At 34.9% G+C, this 20,472-nt stretch overlaps 2 protein-coding genes across 2 annotated transcripts; both read right to left on the reverse strand.

The window, feature by feature from the left end:
- Nucleotides 1-624: 624 nt before the first annotated feature.
- Nucleotides 625-7,165, reverse strand: LOC139842226 (uncharacterized). Its single transcript, XM_071832396.1, has 23 exons — nucleotides 6,881-7,165; nucleotides 6,681-6,761; nucleotides 6,494-6,593; nucleotides 6,332-6,416; nucleotides 6,198-6,247; nucleotides 6,019-6,098; nucleotides 5,838-5,897; nucleotides 5,457-5,556; nucleotides 5,281-5,358; nucleotides 5,129-5,193; nucleotides 4,942-5,010; nucleotides 4,785-4,862; nucleotides 4,615-4,710; nucleotides 4,096-4,166; nucleotides 3,939-4,016; nucleotides 3,752-3,845; nucleotides 3,584-3,679; nucleotides 3,282-3,490; nucleotides 2,638-2,752; nucleotides 2,427-2,558; nucleotides 2,134-2,342; nucleotides 1,270-1,371; nucleotides 625-1,186 (listed from the first exon to the last, which is right to left on the reverse strand). The coding sequence occupies exons 1-23, from the start codon at nucleotides 6,926-6,928 to the stop codon at nucleotides 625-627; spliced, it is 2,658 nt and encodes an 885-aa protein (XP_071688497.1). The 5' UTR covers nucleotides 6,929-7,165.
- Nucleotides 7,166-8,759: 1,594 nt separating this feature from the next.
- On the reverse strand, nucleotides 8,760-17,350 carry LOC139844434 (calmodulin-binding transcription activator 6-like). The gene is made up of 14 exons (XM_071834655.1): nucleotides 17,198-17,350; nucleotides 17,032-17,108; nucleotides 15,325-15,450; nucleotides 15,074-15,189; nucleotides 14,778-14,866; nucleotides 14,591-14,636; nucleotides 14,058-14,166; nucleotides 13,848-13,958; nucleotides 13,656-13,717; nucleotides 12,606-12,989; nucleotides 11,588-12,288; nucleotides 10,316-10,880; nucleotides 9,605-9,913; nucleotides 8,760-9,245 (listed from the first exon to the last, which is right to left on the reverse strand). Exons 2-14 carry the CDS (start codon nucleotides 17,096-17,098, stop codon nucleotides 9,198-9,200), a joined length of 2,733 nt encoding a protein of 910 aa, XP_071690756.1. The 5' UTR covers nucleotides 17,099-17,108; nucleotides 17,198-17,350; the 3' UTR covers nucleotides 8,760-9,197.
- Nucleotides 17,351-20,472: the final 3,122 nt, after the last annotated feature.

Raw genomic sequence — 20,472 nt, forward strand, 5'->3', positions numbered from 1 at the left:
TCTACTCCTGTAATCAAGTCGCAAAAGGAAGAACCGTAATCTTGACTAGAGAGAACAAATGTACTCTCGCAAAATAGATCAACCAATTACCATCAATTCTATACAGCAAAATGTCAAGAGAATACCAAATGTTGACGCTCGACAAAAGTGTTTCAGTCTATATAAAATGAATTAAATAAAAAGCGAAGTTTGTTTCAGTTTGGTTAAGGAACTGGGATGTACAACATATACTGCATATCAAACTACTTCTCCAAAAGGGACGACTCTGCCATCTTTTACCTACATCATAACTTTTCCCCCGTTTACACATAAACTAAACACGAAAATAGTTCAAATTGTTTAACAAATAAGAAGTAATTGATAAAAGCTAGACAAAACTGTGAGGCTAGAGGTTTAGCATTAACACAGGGGTTTGTATATGGGGCAAAAAGCATCAGCAATAAGTTACTGACCACGAAGCTTGTTTAAGAATGATTCTCATTTTTCTGCCTTTTACATCTCATTCATATAAGTTGCGCAGGTAGCAACACTGGGCCTTCTAGAAGCCCGTAACTAATTTTTTGCACACGCTGCTACGTATATCATAAATCGGGGGGGTATAACCATAAGGCATCAAAATAGCATCTAGATACTCGCAACTCCTTTCTCTTCTGCACTTTCTTCATTAATATATTCAGATTGGCTTACAGACTGTTTCTCTTCATGACCCGTTTCATTCTTGTGATTACTATTTTCAGATTCACTTATAGATCCTTTCTCTTCATGACCCGTTTCATTTTTGTAATTACTATTTTCAGATCGGCTTACAGTAGACCCGTTCTCTTCATGACCCGTTTCACTCTTGTGATTACTATTATCTGATCGGTGTACAGACCCGTTATCTTCATGACTCGTTTCATTCTTCTCATGTGTACCAATTGCTGATTTCACAACAGGTAATGCAGCATGACTAAGAGTCGAGCATAATGTAGCAAAGAAACTTTCTTTTGATTTGGGGTTTTTGCCACTCAACTTGCGCTTTTTAACCAAGTTGGTATCTTCCTTTGCAGTTAAAAGCTTTCTTTTTAAACTAAATCCTAAACTTTCTTTATCATCATCTTTAGATTTTTCTGACTGTTCACTCGGTGGGGTTTTGTCGTCTTCATCATCCTCATCATCATCTTCGTAATCAACTAGTCCACCAGGCCTTGAACAGAGATACACATTCAATAAACCAAAATTAAAAAAAAATAATTATACTCGGGACTAAAGAACAATATCAGCATATACCTTGACGATGGACAGCTGGCATCAGACCCATTGGTTAAACGGGGTTGTGCATGTATTCGTGTTGTATGAGATATTGATGCAGATGTTGAATCTTCTTCATCACTGTTAACATACCAAAATCAGCCAAATAAGGGTTCAAAATCATAAATGTAAAGCTGGCATGTTGGGTAACAAGCCGGGATAGGTTCAGGTCAGCAAGGGCAATTCTCAAAAGTCAAAAGGAATCAGGTTGGCCCAAACACTCTTATGTCTACGATGAATAACTTAACTAGTTTGATATAGAATCACAATAAGATTTTGAATAAACTGATAGACGTAATATACTTTAATGCATTACAATATATACTTCGACAAATTGCAACATCCGCATATCTAAGGGTGTGTTTGATAAAAAAATAATAATAATAATAATGATTAAGCGCTGAATAGTTCAAAATCTGAAGTTGGTTTTGAAAAACCTGCTTAATAATCATTATGAATCAACTCTATAAGTAATGTAAAATAACCTTATAAATTAATAGATAAAAGAATATAAGTGTTTGATAATTGTTTTAATTATAATTTAAGGAGCATATTGAAAATTGAAGGTGTTGAATGGTTAAGAGGATGGTTAATAGAGTATTTCAAATCTGAATGGTTCAGCGCAGATTGTTGAATGGTTCATTTGTCATTCACATGTCACAAACAAACGCACTAAATGTTGAACAATTGTTCTGAACCATTCAATTGAGGCAATCAAATAAACCCTAAGCTAACGCTTTTTACTCCTTATGCCATTAGATACACGAATCAACCTAGTCATAAGTAAATGGGCAAAATTTGTCACGAGTAATATAACTATGATAATGTAATGAAAAAAAATACCTATCCTTGTTAAAATAATCCTCCTCTTCCTTCTCCAAAACACGGTCTTCTACATGTCTTCTAGAATCTTCTTCAAGTTGGTTTGCTGCATGCTCCTGAGCCTGGTCATATCTAACTTTGAGAGATTGAATGCAAGGTAAACTGTCAAATTTGACCAACTGATCCCAAAAGGTTTCAACTAAATACTTCAATAATATCTTCATATTATCCTGCAAGAAGTTCATAGAGTCATCATACCACATGCTACAAAACATAGGCCATATACATACATATTTCTATAAAACTATACATACCTTACGAATATGCTCAAAAAGCTCCAGAACTACAGAGTTCAACAAATTATAGCGACTGCCATTACTGATAAATGCATCAATAATTGGCTTAAACACATTGTTCTTCGCAATATAACTCGAAAGATGTTCATCCTGTAAAAATTACCAAATTAGACTCTTCTTATAGTGCAAAAAGTTAATCGAGTTCTAAAAGCGGAAAACTTGTACTTACGTTATGTGAGATTAAGGTTCGAATAAACCGAACAGCTGCAACAACAAGATATTTTTCCCTTCGTCGAGTGAGATACAATACCTTATCCAACACACCGTTAAGCAAGAAGTTACACCTATTTGGAACAAATAACGTTCAGATAACGTACAGATTAATGGATGTTTAGATTTGCATTTTGGAAATCGCATGATTAGTTTCTACTGTTTGTGTAAACTGATTCCGTATCTGATTATCTAAGGGTCAAATAATCAGGTTTGGAGACTGGTTTCATATCAACTGTAACAAAACTTATTATCTAAGGGTAAAATAATATTAACAACTCACCCTTTTTAACCCAACTTGTGAGAAATCTACTCTCTCCATTAGGTGTCTCTCCTATTGACAAATACTTGGTCATTATATCTAGTTTTTTTTTTTTTTAATTATTATTTTATATATATATTTTTTAAGGCAGGTCATTATATCTAGTTAATCTTTTCAATGATAAGATGTCAACATCTAATACTCTGAATATAACGCCTACAAATAACAGAAGCACGTACATATATTTCCTAATCCTGGTTATCTATTATTACATAAACCAATTTCAAAACGCACTTCCAAATTCCAACCATCCAATTAAGATAAAGAGATTAGAAGAGTACTTTATTCTATAAGGATGGTGCAGAACGCAAAAACATAGAAGATCACATATGTTCAGAAGTATTTCGGGCTTTGCACTTGTGTGAAACCCATCAGAACTTTTGGATGTATGACCAATACATGTAGCATCATTTGGAAGGCACGATGCTACTATTACACTGATCAGTTGATCCAAGTGCCTTTCATAGAAGACTTCAACAATAGCATCTCTCTGCACACAAAAAAAAAAAAAAAAAATGAAATGAACTTTAACTCATTAAACAAAGTACACATAACTGCCATACGAAATCAATAATAGCCTAACCTGTCCTGCTGAAGAAAAAGAATCGAGAAGACTTCGAATAATTTCAAGAAACTGGCAATGCATATCATCCCCAAAATCTGTAAGCATCCCTTTCACCTGTAAAAAAAACAACTGCCATGTCATCTTCCAAATAACAACGAAATTACAATAGACATGTTGTTTACATACCAGAAGCCCAAGTAATCGCACACCTTCCTTCCGACTAACATAAGAACGCAACATGGTTGGGTCCTGGTTCAATGAAAAAATGAGGATGTCTGTCCTGCATTCATAAGATTTATTTAAGCACTGGTCTTTGTGCCACATAAGACTTAGGAAAAATTCCAACTTACAAAGTGAGATACAAGTTGATTACCCGGTCAGAACAAGTTTCTTATCTTCACTCTGCAAAATATCAGTAATAACACCAAATATGCCTTCAGTCACTAGATCCCTACAAGCATATTAAAAAAAAGAGCTTAAAACCCTCGTATTAGGATTCACATATTGAGAAACGGGATTAATATCCATACCTGAATAGCCGGAGTTGTTGGACAACTTGCAAGCTCTTGCTTAGGCTACAAAACTCTTGCAAGAAAAATACCTACATGTTGATGGGCATACATATTTATTCAAGATGAAAGGTACATATCCTCTACAAATGACACAGATCACTAAGTATACCAAAAAAGAAAAAGAACAGCAATTAACAATTGTGATATGATACAAAGTGTTGGATGTGTGATTTGAAGGTGATAATGTGATATTAAATGATCAAATTCATATAATTAGTTGTAATACAGCATTTGGTTTGGTTTTATGGTTCTAATAGTTATCACAAGAAAGACAAGTTCCCGTTTTCAACGTTCAACTCAAAGGTCTAGGTGAAAATGCAAACTTCAAGATATATGCAGTTCTCATCAATTAGTTTAAGTCTACCATTAAACAATGATCATTGCAACTTAAAGTTGAGATAAACGTTCATCCAACCATATATGCACTTGCAACTTCTAAACAATTTCAATAATAGTAGCATCAAGAATAAGAATTACCAGATTTCTCTTGGAATCAGGAGATGTAGTAGGAGATTTTAACCTAGCAAACAACTCTTTAATAAAAGTGCTATCATCTTTTAATAAAGTAACAACCTGCCAAGAAACATGTTGGTTATAGAACGAAAACTAATAGTTTATACACGATTATTTACACGTGACAATCTTACCATTCCATTATTCGAGTGAATCATAGAATTAAAGCTTGCAACTGTGGCCTCATCCAATACCTTTCGCAACACAACGTCCTAAAGAAAGAAATGTATATATAAATTCCACAACAAATAGTACCATGTAATTAAAGGGTGAAGAAGTTGCGGTTCCAACCTTCAAATAACCGATTCTGTATGTCTGATGTATCTTTGATAATGCCAGGGGATCTTTAATTGGTATGGCCTACACGAGTGACCCCTAAAGTTATGATATTGATTACATAATGGTTCATAGAACCTATTTTTGATTAATACAGATCCAGACAAACTATACACTATACAATCCGAATAAGTATAGGTACCTCCTTAAATACAACATGTTCCTTGAGGTAATTGCGATGATGAATGTGAGGTACCTCTAGGTCATCTGTAACCCAACACAAAGAAGTGATCAAAAGCTTCATACAAAAGAAACAGAGATGATGATGTCATCATTATAAAACAAACTTCTTACATTCGAGACATCCAATAATATCCATGATCAATTCATCACCAAATATTTTTTCGAAGATCTGAGGACTATTGAGTAGAACTGCAATTAACATTAATATATATGTTTCAGTTTTAGAAGACTGGGTGAGAATAATATTCTTGAAAATTGATAAAGATGATGGAAAATTAGATATTAACTGATCCCTTTGACAATCTTGTATATCATGTGAAGACCATCATTGTCCTCCAAATCTTCGCATACTCTAAACAAATCCATCAGCTTCCGGAAAAAATTTTGCTGCTTGCAAAATATATTTATTCAACTTAAGCTACACATATTCTATGACCCGGAAATCATGAGCATTAGGTTTGGAAAAATAACATAACAATGATTACTAACTTTCATATAGGTTATAATTAACAATTATCTAGTGTATATCATACGTATATCCAATGAGAAGATATGCCAAAAAGATTACTTGGACTTAAATTGACTATAGAGTTTATGTTCTTCAATTGTTTTTTTTAAGGGTTTATGAATGCATGTCATTATACTCTTGATTAATAAGAAGAGCATACATCATGTAGGATGAGCTCTGTTACACCCAACTGATCGGTAACACTACTGTCAACCACAGCCTGCAAGACAAAAACGATCAACAGTTACTTTATTACTTCACTAAACAAAGCAATATCAATATCAACATATGTAATTTCAAAATCATAACACAAATAACAAAATTGCATTATAAATCTGAACCTTAAGTATTGATGGAAGTGTTGATAACTCTACAGCAGGCAACTCCCGCAACTCATTATTAGCCCCATTATATGTGTCATCTGCAGACTCAATAAATATGAATTAAAACTTACACGCTATCACAAAGACCAATATCTGCAATCTACAATAGATAATAAAAGTAGATCACGGTTACTTACTGCGGAGAGTGTCGATATGCAAATTCCGCTGCACGTTGCATATATTATCCCTACGTAAATTAAATCGATAATCATATAAATAGTAGGTACTAAGAAAGAATATAAAATAAATAGCATATCTATTTACTAGGTACCATATGTGCGAGCAGCCCGTAGTCTCTTGAAAACTAAGAGCTAAATCACTTGAAGACTTTGAATCCCTCCACGAAATTATCGTACCTAAACAAAAAAAGAATTAAATGACGAAAACCACAACTACAAAACAATTAAAAGACTCCTGATTTTTATTAAAATACCTTCTTGCTTTCGATAAATATCATCAGAACAAATATGATGCACAAGCAAAGTTTCGTTATCTTCTTCATCAATTACAAACAAGGCCAATTCCTCAGACCTCTATAATACAACATCATCATAAGTTAAAACTCACACTAACAATTTCATTTATTGCATATAATAAAAAGCGAAACGACTGAACCAGACCTCTAAATAATCAATGGTAACATGACCAGTCCCTTGATCATCCCATTTTCCATCATCATTCAGTCGATACACCTTAACACGCTATCATAACAAAACGTAATTAATTAAACCTAAATTACGAATTAAATGAAGCTAAAGTAACTTGAATACATAACAATACGTAATTAATGAGATTAAATGAAACTGATTAAGTAACTCACCTGCATCGAATTGTTGTTTGAAGTAGCTAATTTCTCAGGCGCGCCCATCGGAGCTTAATTGTGCAAAATTAGGGTTTTAGTGATATGGAATTAATAGAGGAATTAGGTGTGAGAAGAATGGAATTGAATGAAAGTGAATTGAGGAAGGGAATTAAAGTTTGGGAGATTGATTACGAAGAAAGAAAACCCTAAAATGAACCAATTGATGTACAGATATAGATATAGAAGATGTATGCAAGTAAAGCCTGTTTCTATCTGTATCTATTTTATGTTCTCAAAAGCTCTTTTTTTCTGTTGTGGGAAAGTTTTCATGCTAACCCCCGACTCAGCTTGTTTTGCTGATAATAATAATAGTATTTACTAATAATACCCTTTAAGTTTAGAAGAATTACATTTGTAAGCAAAATTAGAAAAATACTAGTTCCGGAACGGCCCGCGCGATGCGGCGAGGCCTTCCGAGTTAAATATTCATTTTTAATGTATCGTTTTTGTATTTATAGAATTAAAAACGCGTTGCGGCGGGTGTGTTTGGATACACGTGGTTAGTACTTAATATACCTAATGACATGCGCGTTTAACGCCGGAAAAATCGCGTAATTTGAGTTGTTTATTATACCTGTATGTATATGTATAAAAGATAGCCCAAAATATTTAGCGGTTTTTTAAAAAACGTCCGTTTCGCGTATAGTTAGTTGTAGTGTGTTTGTAAAATTATTTCGAGTTGAACGGTGGTGTCAGAAAAATTTAACGTGTGGCGAACGGACAGATATGGGCTGTTAAAAATTTGGGTGAAGTTTGTTTAAGTTTTTTTTTTAATAAAATAAGAGTTTTACATTTTTTTTACCTTGAAAATTTGACATATATAGCATTGTTTGAGGGTCTGTTTTGTGAATTTATTATTGTTGTCGTTTGAAAAGCCTCGGATGGCTAAAACGACCAAAATCCTCATCTCATTTAGCATAGAGGTACAATGTGTTGACCTTTTGCAAGTAAAGCCTTTTTTTTCTTTTCTATAGACTTTATTTTATGAGAAGTAGAATGTATATTTTATAACCTTTTTGCCTTCATCTGGTCTGCGACAAGTACTTTACATAAAGTTTATGTTTGAATGTTTCGACGTTCTTAGTTTTGTACGTGATTTGCAAGTTGGTTTATTGTTTATATGCAATTGCATAATTGATGTGTTTGGCGGAATTCAACTTGGTTGTTGGTTGGTAGTATGTTTAGTTAGATCATCGGATTTATTCAAACAGACTGCCAGAGTCGTACTTTTCAAAACGTGCAGACCGACAGGGACACAAATTCTGTGTTGTCTTTGGCAACCTATCAAACACACCCTAGTAAGGGTCAAATGCTTGCGAAATAACTCCACCGAATACCACATGAGTGTCAAATACGACTGGCAAGTATAGTACCCAACGTATCCGATAATCAAATCTACAAGCAGGTTGAGTCAGCCCTGAGGGATCAGATCTGCATGTAGGTTGGTTATGGCCCGGAAGTCAATGGTAAAATACTTGCTGCCCACTGGACTCGAAGCTACGCTAACTTCTCAAAGGCTTCCCAACATAACACTTATTTAATCATTTATGTTTTCTCGGGAAAAAAACACCAATTTAAACCCGGCAACAACAATCATAAAACTACTGAATCAAACATAACTCTAATCAAGTAATTAACATGTTTTTTTGGCATAGCGCCCCCATGCTAATAAAACTATTAGTTTATGAGTACAAAGATAGGCAATTTTCTTATCTTATATATATATATATATATATATATATATATATATATATATATATATATATATATATATATAATAACAGCTACAATAAAAACATTAGGAGTAATATAAATTTAACACAATAACTTGTAGGCATCTCCTCAAACACAAAGCAAATCCATTTGAAACAAAATTCAGAGAGGATCAACCATTAAACATGTCCGCATATATTACATTATTTATTTTCATTTATAGGTCACATTGAGAAACTGGTCAAACAAAAACACATCCATCGACCACCGTTTTTAACAAAATAGCGCCTACGATAAAGACCGTCAAGATAACATTAGCGGTAGGACTCCTCACTTGCATCAGATCAAGCTATAAAGCGGATCTCGACCACATGGGAGACTACTATCAATGATCATTCATGCTTAAATTATTAGAGTAAAAAAAAGAAAGAAAGAAAAAAACGTCTTTCCAATAAAAACCTTACAAACAAGCAGGATCAACACCACTTCATAATCTAAGCATTTACAAAGATGTAAGAAACGGTCTAAACACAAACACCCTCATAGCATCATACACAGTCTTCTATTTTTCCATGTCAGTTACGGGGTCAAGGCTCTCATTATACTCAAGCTGCAAGTGTAAAGATAAAAATATAAGCATCAAGGTATATGATAGTCAATAGTGATGATCTAGGGTCTAGGTGACAATTTCGAACCATTAATCTCTAACAGGTCAAATGGGTTAAGCCATAAGATATTACCAAAAAAGAAAACTGACAAAATGGATGAAAATTTCATCAACTGTTTTATTAAAGAAAATGAAATAATTATGCCATAATGCAGTTTTCTTAGATTAACTTGTGCACTAAAGATTTGTTTGTGGGTCAACCCGACCCAACCCATTTTTACTCCATTTTGTTCATACTGCCCAATTTGCCACCTCTAAATAGTAAATAACATTGCTAATGAGTATAGATAGATCAAGTATACCGATGCTTGGATGTGTTCTAGCTTCATTTTTCTATATTCTTCCTGAGCTTTTTTAGATCGAAACATGGCTTGAACCCGAACAACAGATCTCTCGACCCGTTGCTCAGCTTGCTTTCGGCTGGCATGAAAGAACCCTTCCTCACCATTGTCTTCTTGATTCTCGTCTTTTTCATCATCTTTAGCATCAACTTGAAGACCTCGAAAGCCTTTTCGTTTCATACGCCAACGCAAAATCGCTTTCTCGAGCACTCCTACGGACCATACTAACTTAGTGTATTGTCGTCTAGCTTGGCGACCTCGAAAAAGTGACTGCATTATATAATCACACAAATATGTCACCAAGAAAGATAGATATACATACTACAAGGTCTCTATAATTACATATAGGGTATATTTGGCTAGGAGTTTTTAGAGCTTTTAGGAGCTTATAGCCTTTATAAAAAAGCTCTTTTTTAGTAAAAAGTTTCGTGTGGTTAAAAAAGCTTAAAGCTTTTTAGACGAAGGGGAAAAGCTAGAAGCTAGTAAAACTGGCGTTTGAGAGAAAAAGCTCCTAGCTTTTTGTCAGTTTACTTTTTTTTTTAACAGATTCAGCTACCCAAACACCTAATTACATTTAAAAAGCTAACAACTACCAGCTATCAGCTACTAGCTAACAGCTACTAGCTAGTTTTACCAAACATACACATAATAATAATTATAGTGAGATCTTACTTGAATTTTGACGACTTGACGACGTGTGTTGAGGAAATCTTTTCTTATCTTCCAAGTACGAAACCTATACTGTATGCGTACAGCAGCTGCCATTTGTTTTCTTGATTCATGCTTTCTAAAAGCATGTTGAATCCTCATAGCTGCTATGATAGTTCGTGCTTCATCTTCCGTATTCGAAACCTCAACTTCCTTTTTTCTAAGTTTAAATGACTGTTCCCTAAACGCAGCCTGTATACGAGCTGCAGCGTCAGCAGCGGTTCGATAAGCAGCTAACGTATCCTTTAGATATTGCTCTTCTTCGTTAGCTTGAGTTAATGGGATGTTAGGGGCAAAATCGGTATTAGTTGGGAGTGTACTCTGTAATGAACCACTAACGTTGCCTGCTAACGTCATGGCTACGAAATGTGACACGAGCGCTTTTTCGGCAAGATAAGCAGCCAAACCGTCGTAGCCGCTTTTGGATGCCAGGTCAGCAGGGGTGCAGCCGCTCGGGTTTTCTGATGTTGGGTCGGTTACTAAATTTGGGTTCGCCCCGGCTGAGAGAAGTGATGCGACCATCCTTTGCCTGAATGTCGATAAAAATAAAATAAATAAAAAAATAAATAAAATCCATCAGCGAAGCAGATGAATATGCAGCTTTTAATATTACAATGTTACTGTGCAAAACGTTTTTGATTTTATTATGTGATTATTTAGATGTCATATGACCAAATTTATTTCTGCTGCAACAACTCTGATCATTTAAAAGATATTGCAGTACTGTTTAGTTTTTTAAAAAAATGACTCACTTTTCTGGTTAATTTTCAAGGAAAATTAGAAAAACATAAAATGTGTTCAAATTGGACTATAAGGAAAATTTTCATAGAGAACAGAAAACAGATTGTTCATTTATATACATTTCTGAAAACACCACCTTTCGATATTTAGAAAAATGGAGATAAAGAATAGAGAAAGTTTCCTGAATTACATGCACCCACCCCTCTTGTTTAAGCTAGAATTATACTAAAAATACTTGCACTATAGTTATTTACTAAATATCAAACTTAAAGATAGATTTATAAGTAGCATTTATTAATTTGTTGTTTGCCATGTTCTATATTTAATTATTTCGATTTTAAACAATATATATAAAAAAAAAATCTGGGTTTGTCACTTTATTGTATTTCCTGAAACCCATTCTTTACAACTAATTGTTTTACTATTAAATTTAACAAAAAAAAAAAAAAAAAAAACAACTGTTAAAAACCCACAAGATGTGAAGAAAAAACATACCTTCCATAATGTGCAGCCCAATGAAGAGCCGTCCATCCAAACTTATCGCGAAAATCTAACGACAAACCAGACCAAGAATACGGGTAAATAGCCCAATTATAATCAAGAATTGCACACAAATGAATTACGCCTTGACCTTCATCATCACGATCAGGAATTTTACCACCTTCCAAAACCTTTTCTATTAGCCATTCAAGTAATCTGTTATGCAATGTGAGCTCCAATAAACTATTCTTCGCTCGTTCAAAATGTACACTTTTTCCACTTACTGAATTTACTAAACAATCCCAACTATCAACAATGTGGCTTGTTTTCTGAGCAAACGATATTGCTTCTTTAAGGGTCTTTTGTGGTATTTTACTAGATAATATGTTAAGGCTTTTGGATGTAGAGAAAAGTAAATGAGCTAGTCTCATTTTGATTTGAAGATCTTCCCAGTCTGGTTTGTTCTCGTCTACAGACGTCGTTAAAGTAGTTGACGGAGGACCTCGGATGTCAAATTCCATGAGCTGACTGATGGGTTTATGGCCGTCGAAACTGACGAAAAGATTCACGACACCCGGGCTTTGGGGAGTAATCGTACACCGAAACACACCTGGTTTAATGATTTCTGCTGGAACACAAACGTCCCCGCACACACAAAATAGGTTCGCGTTCGATAGGCGCGTATGTTTTTCGTCGAAACCTCCAACCACTAAGATCTGCATAGAAAACACTAATGTCAAGATCTTGTCATAAACGAGAATTTTGTCAACATTAAATAACTTTTAAAGGCATAAAAAGGCAATCAAGTTCGATAAAATTTTGTTTTATGTAAATTTTGGTCAAATGACCAAAGAAACGTCAGGAAATAAAGAAAGTCAACATGGTCAAAGTTACATGTAACCAGACCTTAGATCATAATTTCAAAATCTTAATGCTTTTTCCTAATAAAGTTGGCTACATATAAAGTAGAAACTAATCAAAGCTGGTTACCTTCTTATATCTGAGGTTAAATGAAAAAAAAAAAAAGAAGCACCTTTGTTTCTTCGTTTGATGGGGCCCATGAAGGCGAGACCTGAATTATATTGAAAACTTGAGATTCATGAATATCACCATTTTGTGTTACAAGTGATGGTTGACCATTTAACAATGGTTCGGGAGTTAGATACGGGTCATTTATGGGTCCAGGAGAATCTGCTATGATGTAATTCATCCATCTTCCAAAAGTATCTTGTGTCGGTAATCCATCTTTTAGCATCATGTCTAAAACACCATTACCGGCATTCGCAACTTGAATATCCTTCGTTGACTTTTGAAGGTCAATGTTGTTGCCAATAGCATTACCTTCTCTTGTTGTTTCAGCACGAAATGTCTCCAAAGCATTTTCCATAGTTAAATTATACCCCGTGGAGGAGTTACTCTGTAAACATGTACATTAGTCAGAGAAAGTCAACAGTTAATGTGGCGATTCTGGCCCATCTACTTATGAATGGTTTGATTCAGTTTCTGTTTTACCTCTAAATAATCAAACGGGTCAAAGTAAAAGGTTTTTCTAAAAAGAAAAGAGTTCAATTTAATGCCTAAACCCTCATAGGTCCTAGTTCAAATTCAGATTTGACACACTAATAATATTTTTATAATTTTACAGGGGAGGTTTTCCGACCCGTATTCAGGACTCAGATCCGACCCGCCTGCCCCTCGGGATGGTTTAAGGTTCGGATCCCTGTAAGGTACGTGCGTGGCAAATGAGAGTATTCGATGCCAACAACTTGCCTTTCAAAAATATATTTTATAATTTTCGTTAAAAAATGTTTTGTATCGTTGAAAATGACCCATTTTTATCTGAGCAAAAAACATCTTTTATACGATTACCCACCCGTTCAATCGTCTATTTTCCCAACTCTGATAAAGAGTCTACAAAATATGTCGAGGATGAGGGCCTATAATCTTGAAGTTAGAAGTTAAGCAACTTACACTCAACGATAAAATGTATATTGAAATTTCTCTTTTTGGGTGAAGAGACATTTTTAATAATTAATAATAAAAAGATAAATCAATTCAAAAATTTCAGTGACGCTCTACTTACATTGTTTATTACTGATCCATTAAGTCCATTTTGGTTAGGTTGATTGAAGTGTGCAACATTTCCTGCATAAATTAAACCACCATACGTAAACAACCTATGATTTTTTATGTTAATTATGAAATAATTGCAAATAAGAAAGTTTTGATTTTTTATGTTAATGATGAAATAATAGCAAATAAGCAAGTTCACTACCTCCTGATGTAATCGGCTTATCAGAATCATTCGAAATCACAAGTTCATCCCATTCAAGTGTGTTGAGCTCATGAATTCTCATCTCATAATTATTTACCGTCTCATTAGGATCTGTAAAATCACAAAAATAAACATAAACTCTTATATATATCAACTGAAATGTAGTTCAACATGTAGTAAACCTTTTTATTACTTAAATAACTTACACACCATTAAAGTACGCCTGATCAACCCCGTCAATTTCTTCGGATATATTAGATGAAGTAGGTGGATCTGAACTCGAATTCGAATCGACAGGTATCACTGTAGAACCTTGCAACTGCATGATATGTTCAGCAAACCGTAAGTAGCAAATTGTATGCATTTGTGTAGATCAAAACGGGTCGGGTCAGGTCAGTTCAGCTGACCCACAACAAAAAAAGGCTCCTATATTTAAGTTCTATTAAGCATTAATGTGTTAAAGATGTATGCATTTGTGTACACATCTGACTACTTTTAAAAATGTTGGACGTATTTATCCTAGCCCATTTGAGATAAACATGATGCAAACCAACCCATTTGTAAGTAAATGGGTCAAGATCATATCTACTGGGTGATCCTCTATTCTATATATGTCCACGAATAGGGTTTTTAATGGTGAGTTTTTTAAGGTGAAGTTTCTCGATGCATGTGATACATGCACATGTCATGTGTGTGGTCATGGTGATTTATACGACACGGGATAAGTTATATGATGAACCAACCTCTTGGGTATCACGATAGTGAACAAGTACAATATGTTCCAGTTTCCTGTAATAAGATCAATCAAACAAGAATTAGAATAATAACTTTTATAGGAAAAGGGTTTCCCTGAAAATTTTCAAAAGAAAAATATTATAAACACGTGACGATATACGTAGTATTTAAATGAAATATCCAGCTGTTACATACTTATCAAGAAGCCAGTAACATCTACGAACAAAGGTCGACCGATCCTCGCCATGTGCATAATATACATGTATTCTTTCATTGTTACCAACCTGTATCAACAGCATTGATTCACAGTTACATTTTGATTCTATACACAACATATAAATGAAACCCACAAAATGGTAATGCTAGATGACCCAACTAATAAACGGTTAAGTAGTAACTGTTGTTGTTGTTGTTGATCATGTTACAAAAAATAATGATAAAGATCCAAAACAAAGGTAACACTTGATAAAAGAATGAAAAAAACAATTCACCTTCAAATGTTCATGAGCTTCTTTTACAGTTTTTCCATCTTTTTTCTTTTTCCAGTTATGGCCATCTTTCCGGAAATTTCTAAGCATCTTTCGGTCAAATAGAACAATGGTGCCACCTAATACATTATATAAGAAAACATCGAGATAACTCAAAACACGGTATCCATAAGTCCATAACAAGTATAACAAATATGATACATATAGTAAAGGTAAAGGTCAAATTAGGGATTGAATGGGCTTTTTATCATTACTTGATGGTAAATTAACCGGCTTCACACTGATGTTGAAATACTTGTGATTACAAAGTAACGCATGAATCTCATTTGGCCGAAGCCATCTCGTCTTCGCTTCCTCCATCATGTTGGGCATATCCAAATCTGTACGGCTCAATAACGGTTTTTAGTAGGTAGTAAAAATGAAACTTCAAATGAAACGCTAAGTAAAGATACACAAGTTTATGTTTCCATGAAAATTTAGTAACTTCCATCATTTAAATGATTGAACTTTTAGTTAAACTACCAAAAAGTACCCTAGTAATGTTGCACTTTTCAATTCTTCGTTATCTTTTGATCTTAAATAGAACCACCACAGAAAAAAAAAAAAATAAATAAATAAAAAAAAAAAAAAAAAAATTTGAGTTGGTACCAAGTTAATATATCATTTAACCATTGACCCAAGGTTTAAAAAAACGGAAACGCGCCTCGAGGCGTTTCCCCTTTATGAGGCAAGGCGTACGCCTCAAGGCGAACCGAGGCGTACGTTTGAGGCGTACGTTCGAGGCGGAGTTAAAAAAAAATACATATAAAATTATAAGTTCATTATACTATTTCCACCATCTTGTCCATAGGTGTCTCTCAAATCAACAAAAAAATTATAAGTTCATTATATCAAAGATTCCACAATAGACAAATAGACGAAGTGATTAAAACTTGAAGTCACATAGTCACATGAAGAATTTGTTTCAAGTTTCAACCATTTCAAAATATATATAGTCAAACATCAACAAATACTCATAAAAAACACAAAACAAACATGAGGCGCACGCCAGACCATTTTCCTGCCCGATAGAGTTTTGCCACCACACCATTTTCCCGCCATTTTTTGCTAAACAACATGAGGCGTACGCGCCGTACCGCCTCAGCAAGAAAACGATCAACCTCGGCATATGAGGCGTACGATTTTTAAAGGCCATCGAGGCGTACGTTTCAAAACAGGATTTTCCAAAAACGTTCCGAGGCGCGCCTCGAGGCGTATGCCTCGGCCGTTTTATAAAACCATGCATTGACCCATTATTTATAGTGCACTTAGTGAGGACAAAAAGAGCTCGTAAACCACAATTAAATAGAAGTCGCATTTTTGAAGACAAAAACGAAAATGTTGCAATTTTAAGAGAACATCAATAAACCGAAGAGGTTTTCCCAGTTCAGGATACTCAAGGGGCTAGTATTTTTACTTACATGTACACGGAATTTTTTAAGAGAACCTAAAGTGAAAATTACTACATTAATTTGACTGTAAGAGAACAACCGTATCGTTTAAATGCTGACACTTCGATTGTGAAAGAGGCTAGGCAAGTTGATGATCATTTTGAATTCTGCAATTGCTTTGAGTTTATTTTGTACACCAAGATATTTTTTTTATACACTAATCATCAAACAAACAAGCTAGATTCTTTGAATAGATTATTGTTCCTAACTTGATGAAACTAATACAAAAATTAAACAAGAAATTGCTTTTAAGGTCAGTAAGACTTAACAGCTGATAAATAATCAATTAACAAAAAAGTACTCACAACAGCTACACAATATTAAATTAATTTGAGCAATAAACTAATTCAGTTACATCTAATTAATGAACATGACCATAAACATAAACAATCATTTCATCAACACAAAGCCACAAAAACAACTATAATAATAGTAATAGTAATCAACAACATTTCAAAATCAAAAACACACCTTCCATAGTTTTAAATCCATGGATCTCTGAATCAACAAGTCCCGATTGCACCACAGCTTCCATCATTTAATTCAACCTATTAACAAACAGAAACTTCAGCGATAAAAGATGAAATCCAGAAAACAACAATCAAAAGGCTTAAATCATAAGTCTGGTAATAAATACCTAAAACAGTCGAATAATTAATCGCAGAGATTGATTTTAAATACGTAAGAAGATCAGAAGCTCAAAATCAACTGAAATAAAATTTACGGTAGTAACAAAGTCCCAATTATAAGTTTCGCAGCGTATATATATACGGACATATAGATATAGAGTGAGAAGAATTGTAAAATGATCGAAAGGTATCAAGGGTTGAGTAGTCAACAAAGTGTGATTTTTTCCAACTGCTACAAAAAAATACGTAGTATACGAGTATTTCAATTCTCATTTCTCATTCTCATAAATTTTAAGAAAAAGAGAAAAAAAAAAAAATATTACTCCCATATTCATAAAATCCCCGAGCTATTACAAATTAATAGTTCACTTTCATATATAGATAAGAATAATAATAAGGTAAAGTTCTATTGTGTCCTTAATGTATGGGTGAGCGTGGTGCGGGTTGGAGCGGTTTGAGGCCAAAACCACATCCATAATCATTACTCTATCCGTCACATTATAAGTGTCCACTTACTTTTTACACATAGTTTTAGAAAATCTCACTAACTTCATTCTCCACCAATCATGAATCTTCTCTCTCCATAAATGCCTCTTCTAATTGGTTGAAATACAAAGTGGGCACTCGTAATGAGACATCCCAAAATAAAAATGTGGATACTTCAAGTGTGACGGAGGGAGTATTGCGGATTTGTTTAGGAAATGGCAATCTAACTAACTTTTGGCTTGAGCCTTGGATATATGGTGAGCCTTTTGTTACTCGTTTCCTACGACTGTATTTGCTAGATACTTATCATTCAAGTAATGTGGATGCTCGATTCTCAAGCAACGAATGGATTTTGGTACTGGAGACGTCATCCATGTGGGGGTACAGAATCAGCAAAATTGGATGAGTTAATGTCTATTCTTGCTACTGTTTGTAACAGACCGAAACCCGGGCTAGTTGTAAGTTGTCTATTTTTGCCTTTAGGGTTTGTGCTTAGTCTTAAGTGCTTTTTATTTTAATTATTTTATTAGTATTTTAATATAATTGTGTTGTGACCAGTTTGTGACAAGGGTCCCAGAACAGGTTTGTTTATTTTATTTGGATCTCGTTGGAGTTACCTAATCTTGTGCGAAAGATATCAGATAACTGATAAATACCCGTGTGTGATGGGGTATTGTGTTTTAACACAAATATAAGCTAATGACCAGCTCTTTTCTTGAGGTTTCCTGAACTTTCCTCTCACTCACACATTCACCTAACCTAAACTTCACCATCTTCATCTCAACCCTAAATCATTTGATCTCGAATTGAAGCTTGATTTTAGTGTCAAATCGTTCCTTGTGTTGTTGTGATTCTAACAAGGTAAAGTTTGTTTAATTTCGTGATCAAATCAGTGTCAAAATGGGTGTTTTAGTCAAGTTTTATGAAAATGGGGTTTTGTGTCAAATTGGTAGAAATTGATGTTGTTTGTGTTTGAATGTTGTGGGTTTATGTTCCAAAAAGTTTAGTGTACGAGTTGTGTTCAGTTTTGAGGTCAAAAACGTGTCTAAAGTCGAGATTTGGTGATTTTGGGTTGAAACCCGTCACTTTGCTGCTGTTGCAGCTGATGAACTACCTTCGGCCGATGGTCGTTGACCATCGACCGATGGTGAGGGACGATCGGCCGGTGGATAGGACCATCGACCGATGGTGTATGACTTCTGACCAACTGATGTAGTTTTGACGATCGACCGATTGGGGGAGACCATCGACCGATGGTGTGTTGACGATCGGCCGATGGATGGGACCATCGACCGATGGTCTTAGGCAGTGAAATTTTTACTAAGTGTTGATTTTTAGCCGTTATGCTGTCCGTGTGTTTTTATGATTTTCAGGATGTAAATTCTGAAAATGCATAAGTGTCAAACATGAAAATTTTAGCGGACGCAAATTTTTACTAATTTGCTATAATTCGCTGTCCGTGTGTCTAACCTTGATGGGAACACTATTCTAACTTGGTTTTTGCTGTTCTCAGGAGATAAGGACAAGGAGGAAGCTCAGAAATAATAACTGAGCAGTTGCTGGTAATTGGTGAGTGGGTCTATCTACGGATAGTGTTTAAGTAGCATATCATGCTACTGTGGTTGACTCTTTTACCATGCATAGTGTAGGAATTGCCATGATAGAATAATGTCGTTTGCCTGATGTTGTATGTGAATTATGTGTACACTGTGTGAATGGCACCAGTCGGGCCTAGGAAGACTGGGGACTCGAGACCGTGCCTGGGAGAGGTTAGAGTCCGTATGAGGTCAACCGTGCCTAGGGAAGGTTGGGTCCATAGGCTACTAATTGTGGAGTATAGTGTGAATGATGCATCCCCTGCATCTGGATAACTATACTGTTAATTGAGTAGCAGGGACTATCGGTAGACTCAGGCCCGATCAGCTAGGAGTCGTGTGCTCGTACAAGCCGCCGATCCTCGTATTGTCTTATTGTATGCTAGTTGGTAGTTAGCAGGTATTGTTGATGTATATAGCTTGTGTGTGACTTAAGCTATATCTGTTAGATAGATTATATTCACTTAGCGGTACGCTAATCCCCCACATATTCTCCCCTTGCAGGTTTAGGTACTGCTAGTCGGGAAGGGTGCTATTGCAGAAGACATGTTTGACAACCCAACTCTGATGTGGACTTTTGTATAAATAATGTTTTGTGATAACGTAACACCGTTGTGTAAACTTAAACGTAATGACGTGACTTATATTGTGTTTGTTAATAAAGTCTTCCGCTGTGTATAAAAATAAAAAAAAATAAAAAAATTGGCCGGTGTTACACTGTTAATGTTTCAGATGTTCCTGATTATTGGTGCTGGACTGAAGACTCCTCCCAAAGTTATTCAGTTTCATGCGCTAGATTGCTCTTCGACAAACACGCTCTTGCTCCTTCCACGAGGCCGACGAGTTGGTGTAGGTATCAGATGCATTTTAAATTGCTTTACTTTAAAGCATTAATATTCTCAATCACAATTAAATTATGCTCTCTCTCCATCTCAACGGCTAATTCTCCGATTGATTTTCCGGTAAGCAATATTCATCTTCTTGTTTATTTTCTAGCATAGATCGATCATGTTTTCAATCCCCACATCCCCTTTCACTCCCCGCCCTCTCACATCGAATAAACCTCATCATCATCATCCTGCCAACAAATCTCACATCATTAACAATATCAAATACCAACCTGAAAATGTGGGGGTTTAGATAAAGGTGGATCGAAATAGAAACAAGCAATACAATCAACAATCATTCAAACAACCCCCTCA

This window comes from Rutidosis leptorrhynchoides, chromosome 4 (assembly GCF_046630445.1).
Source record: "Rutidosis leptorrhynchoides isolate AG116_Rl617_1_P2 chromosome 4, CSIRO_AGI_Rlap_v1, whole genome shotgun sequence".
Taxonomy (NCBI): Eukaryota; Viridiplantae; Streptophyta; class Magnoliopsida; order Asterales; family Asteraceae; genus Rutidosis; species Rutidosis leptorrhynchoides.

Bases quoted from the DNA above. Each gene is read 5' to 3' on its own strand.
- LOC139844434 (XM_071834655.1), bottom strand. From the start codon at position 17,098: ATGATGGAAGCTGTGGTGCAATCGGGACTTGTTGATTCAGAGATCCAT. The intron at 15,190-15,324 runs GTAATGATAAAA...ATAATGTATTAG, and splicing joins GCCGGTTAATTTACCATCAA to GTGGCACCATTGTTCTATTT. The intron at 14,167-14,590 runs GTTGGTTCATCA...CATATCATGCAG, and splicing joins ACTATCGTGATACCCAAGAG to TTGCAAGGTTCTACAGTGAT.
- LOC139842226 (XM_071832396.1), bottom strand. From the start codon at position 6,928: ATGGGCGCGCCTGAGAAATTAGCTACTTCAAACAACAATTCGATGCAG. The intron at 4,017-4,095 runs GTATGGATATTA...ATATGCTTGTAG, and splicing joins CAACAACTCCGGCTATTCAG to GGATCTAGTGACTGAAGGCA. The intron at 2,753-3,281 runs GTACTCTTCTAA...TGTTCCAAATAG, and splicing joins CACCATCCTTATAGAATAAA to GTGTAACTTCTTGCTTAACG.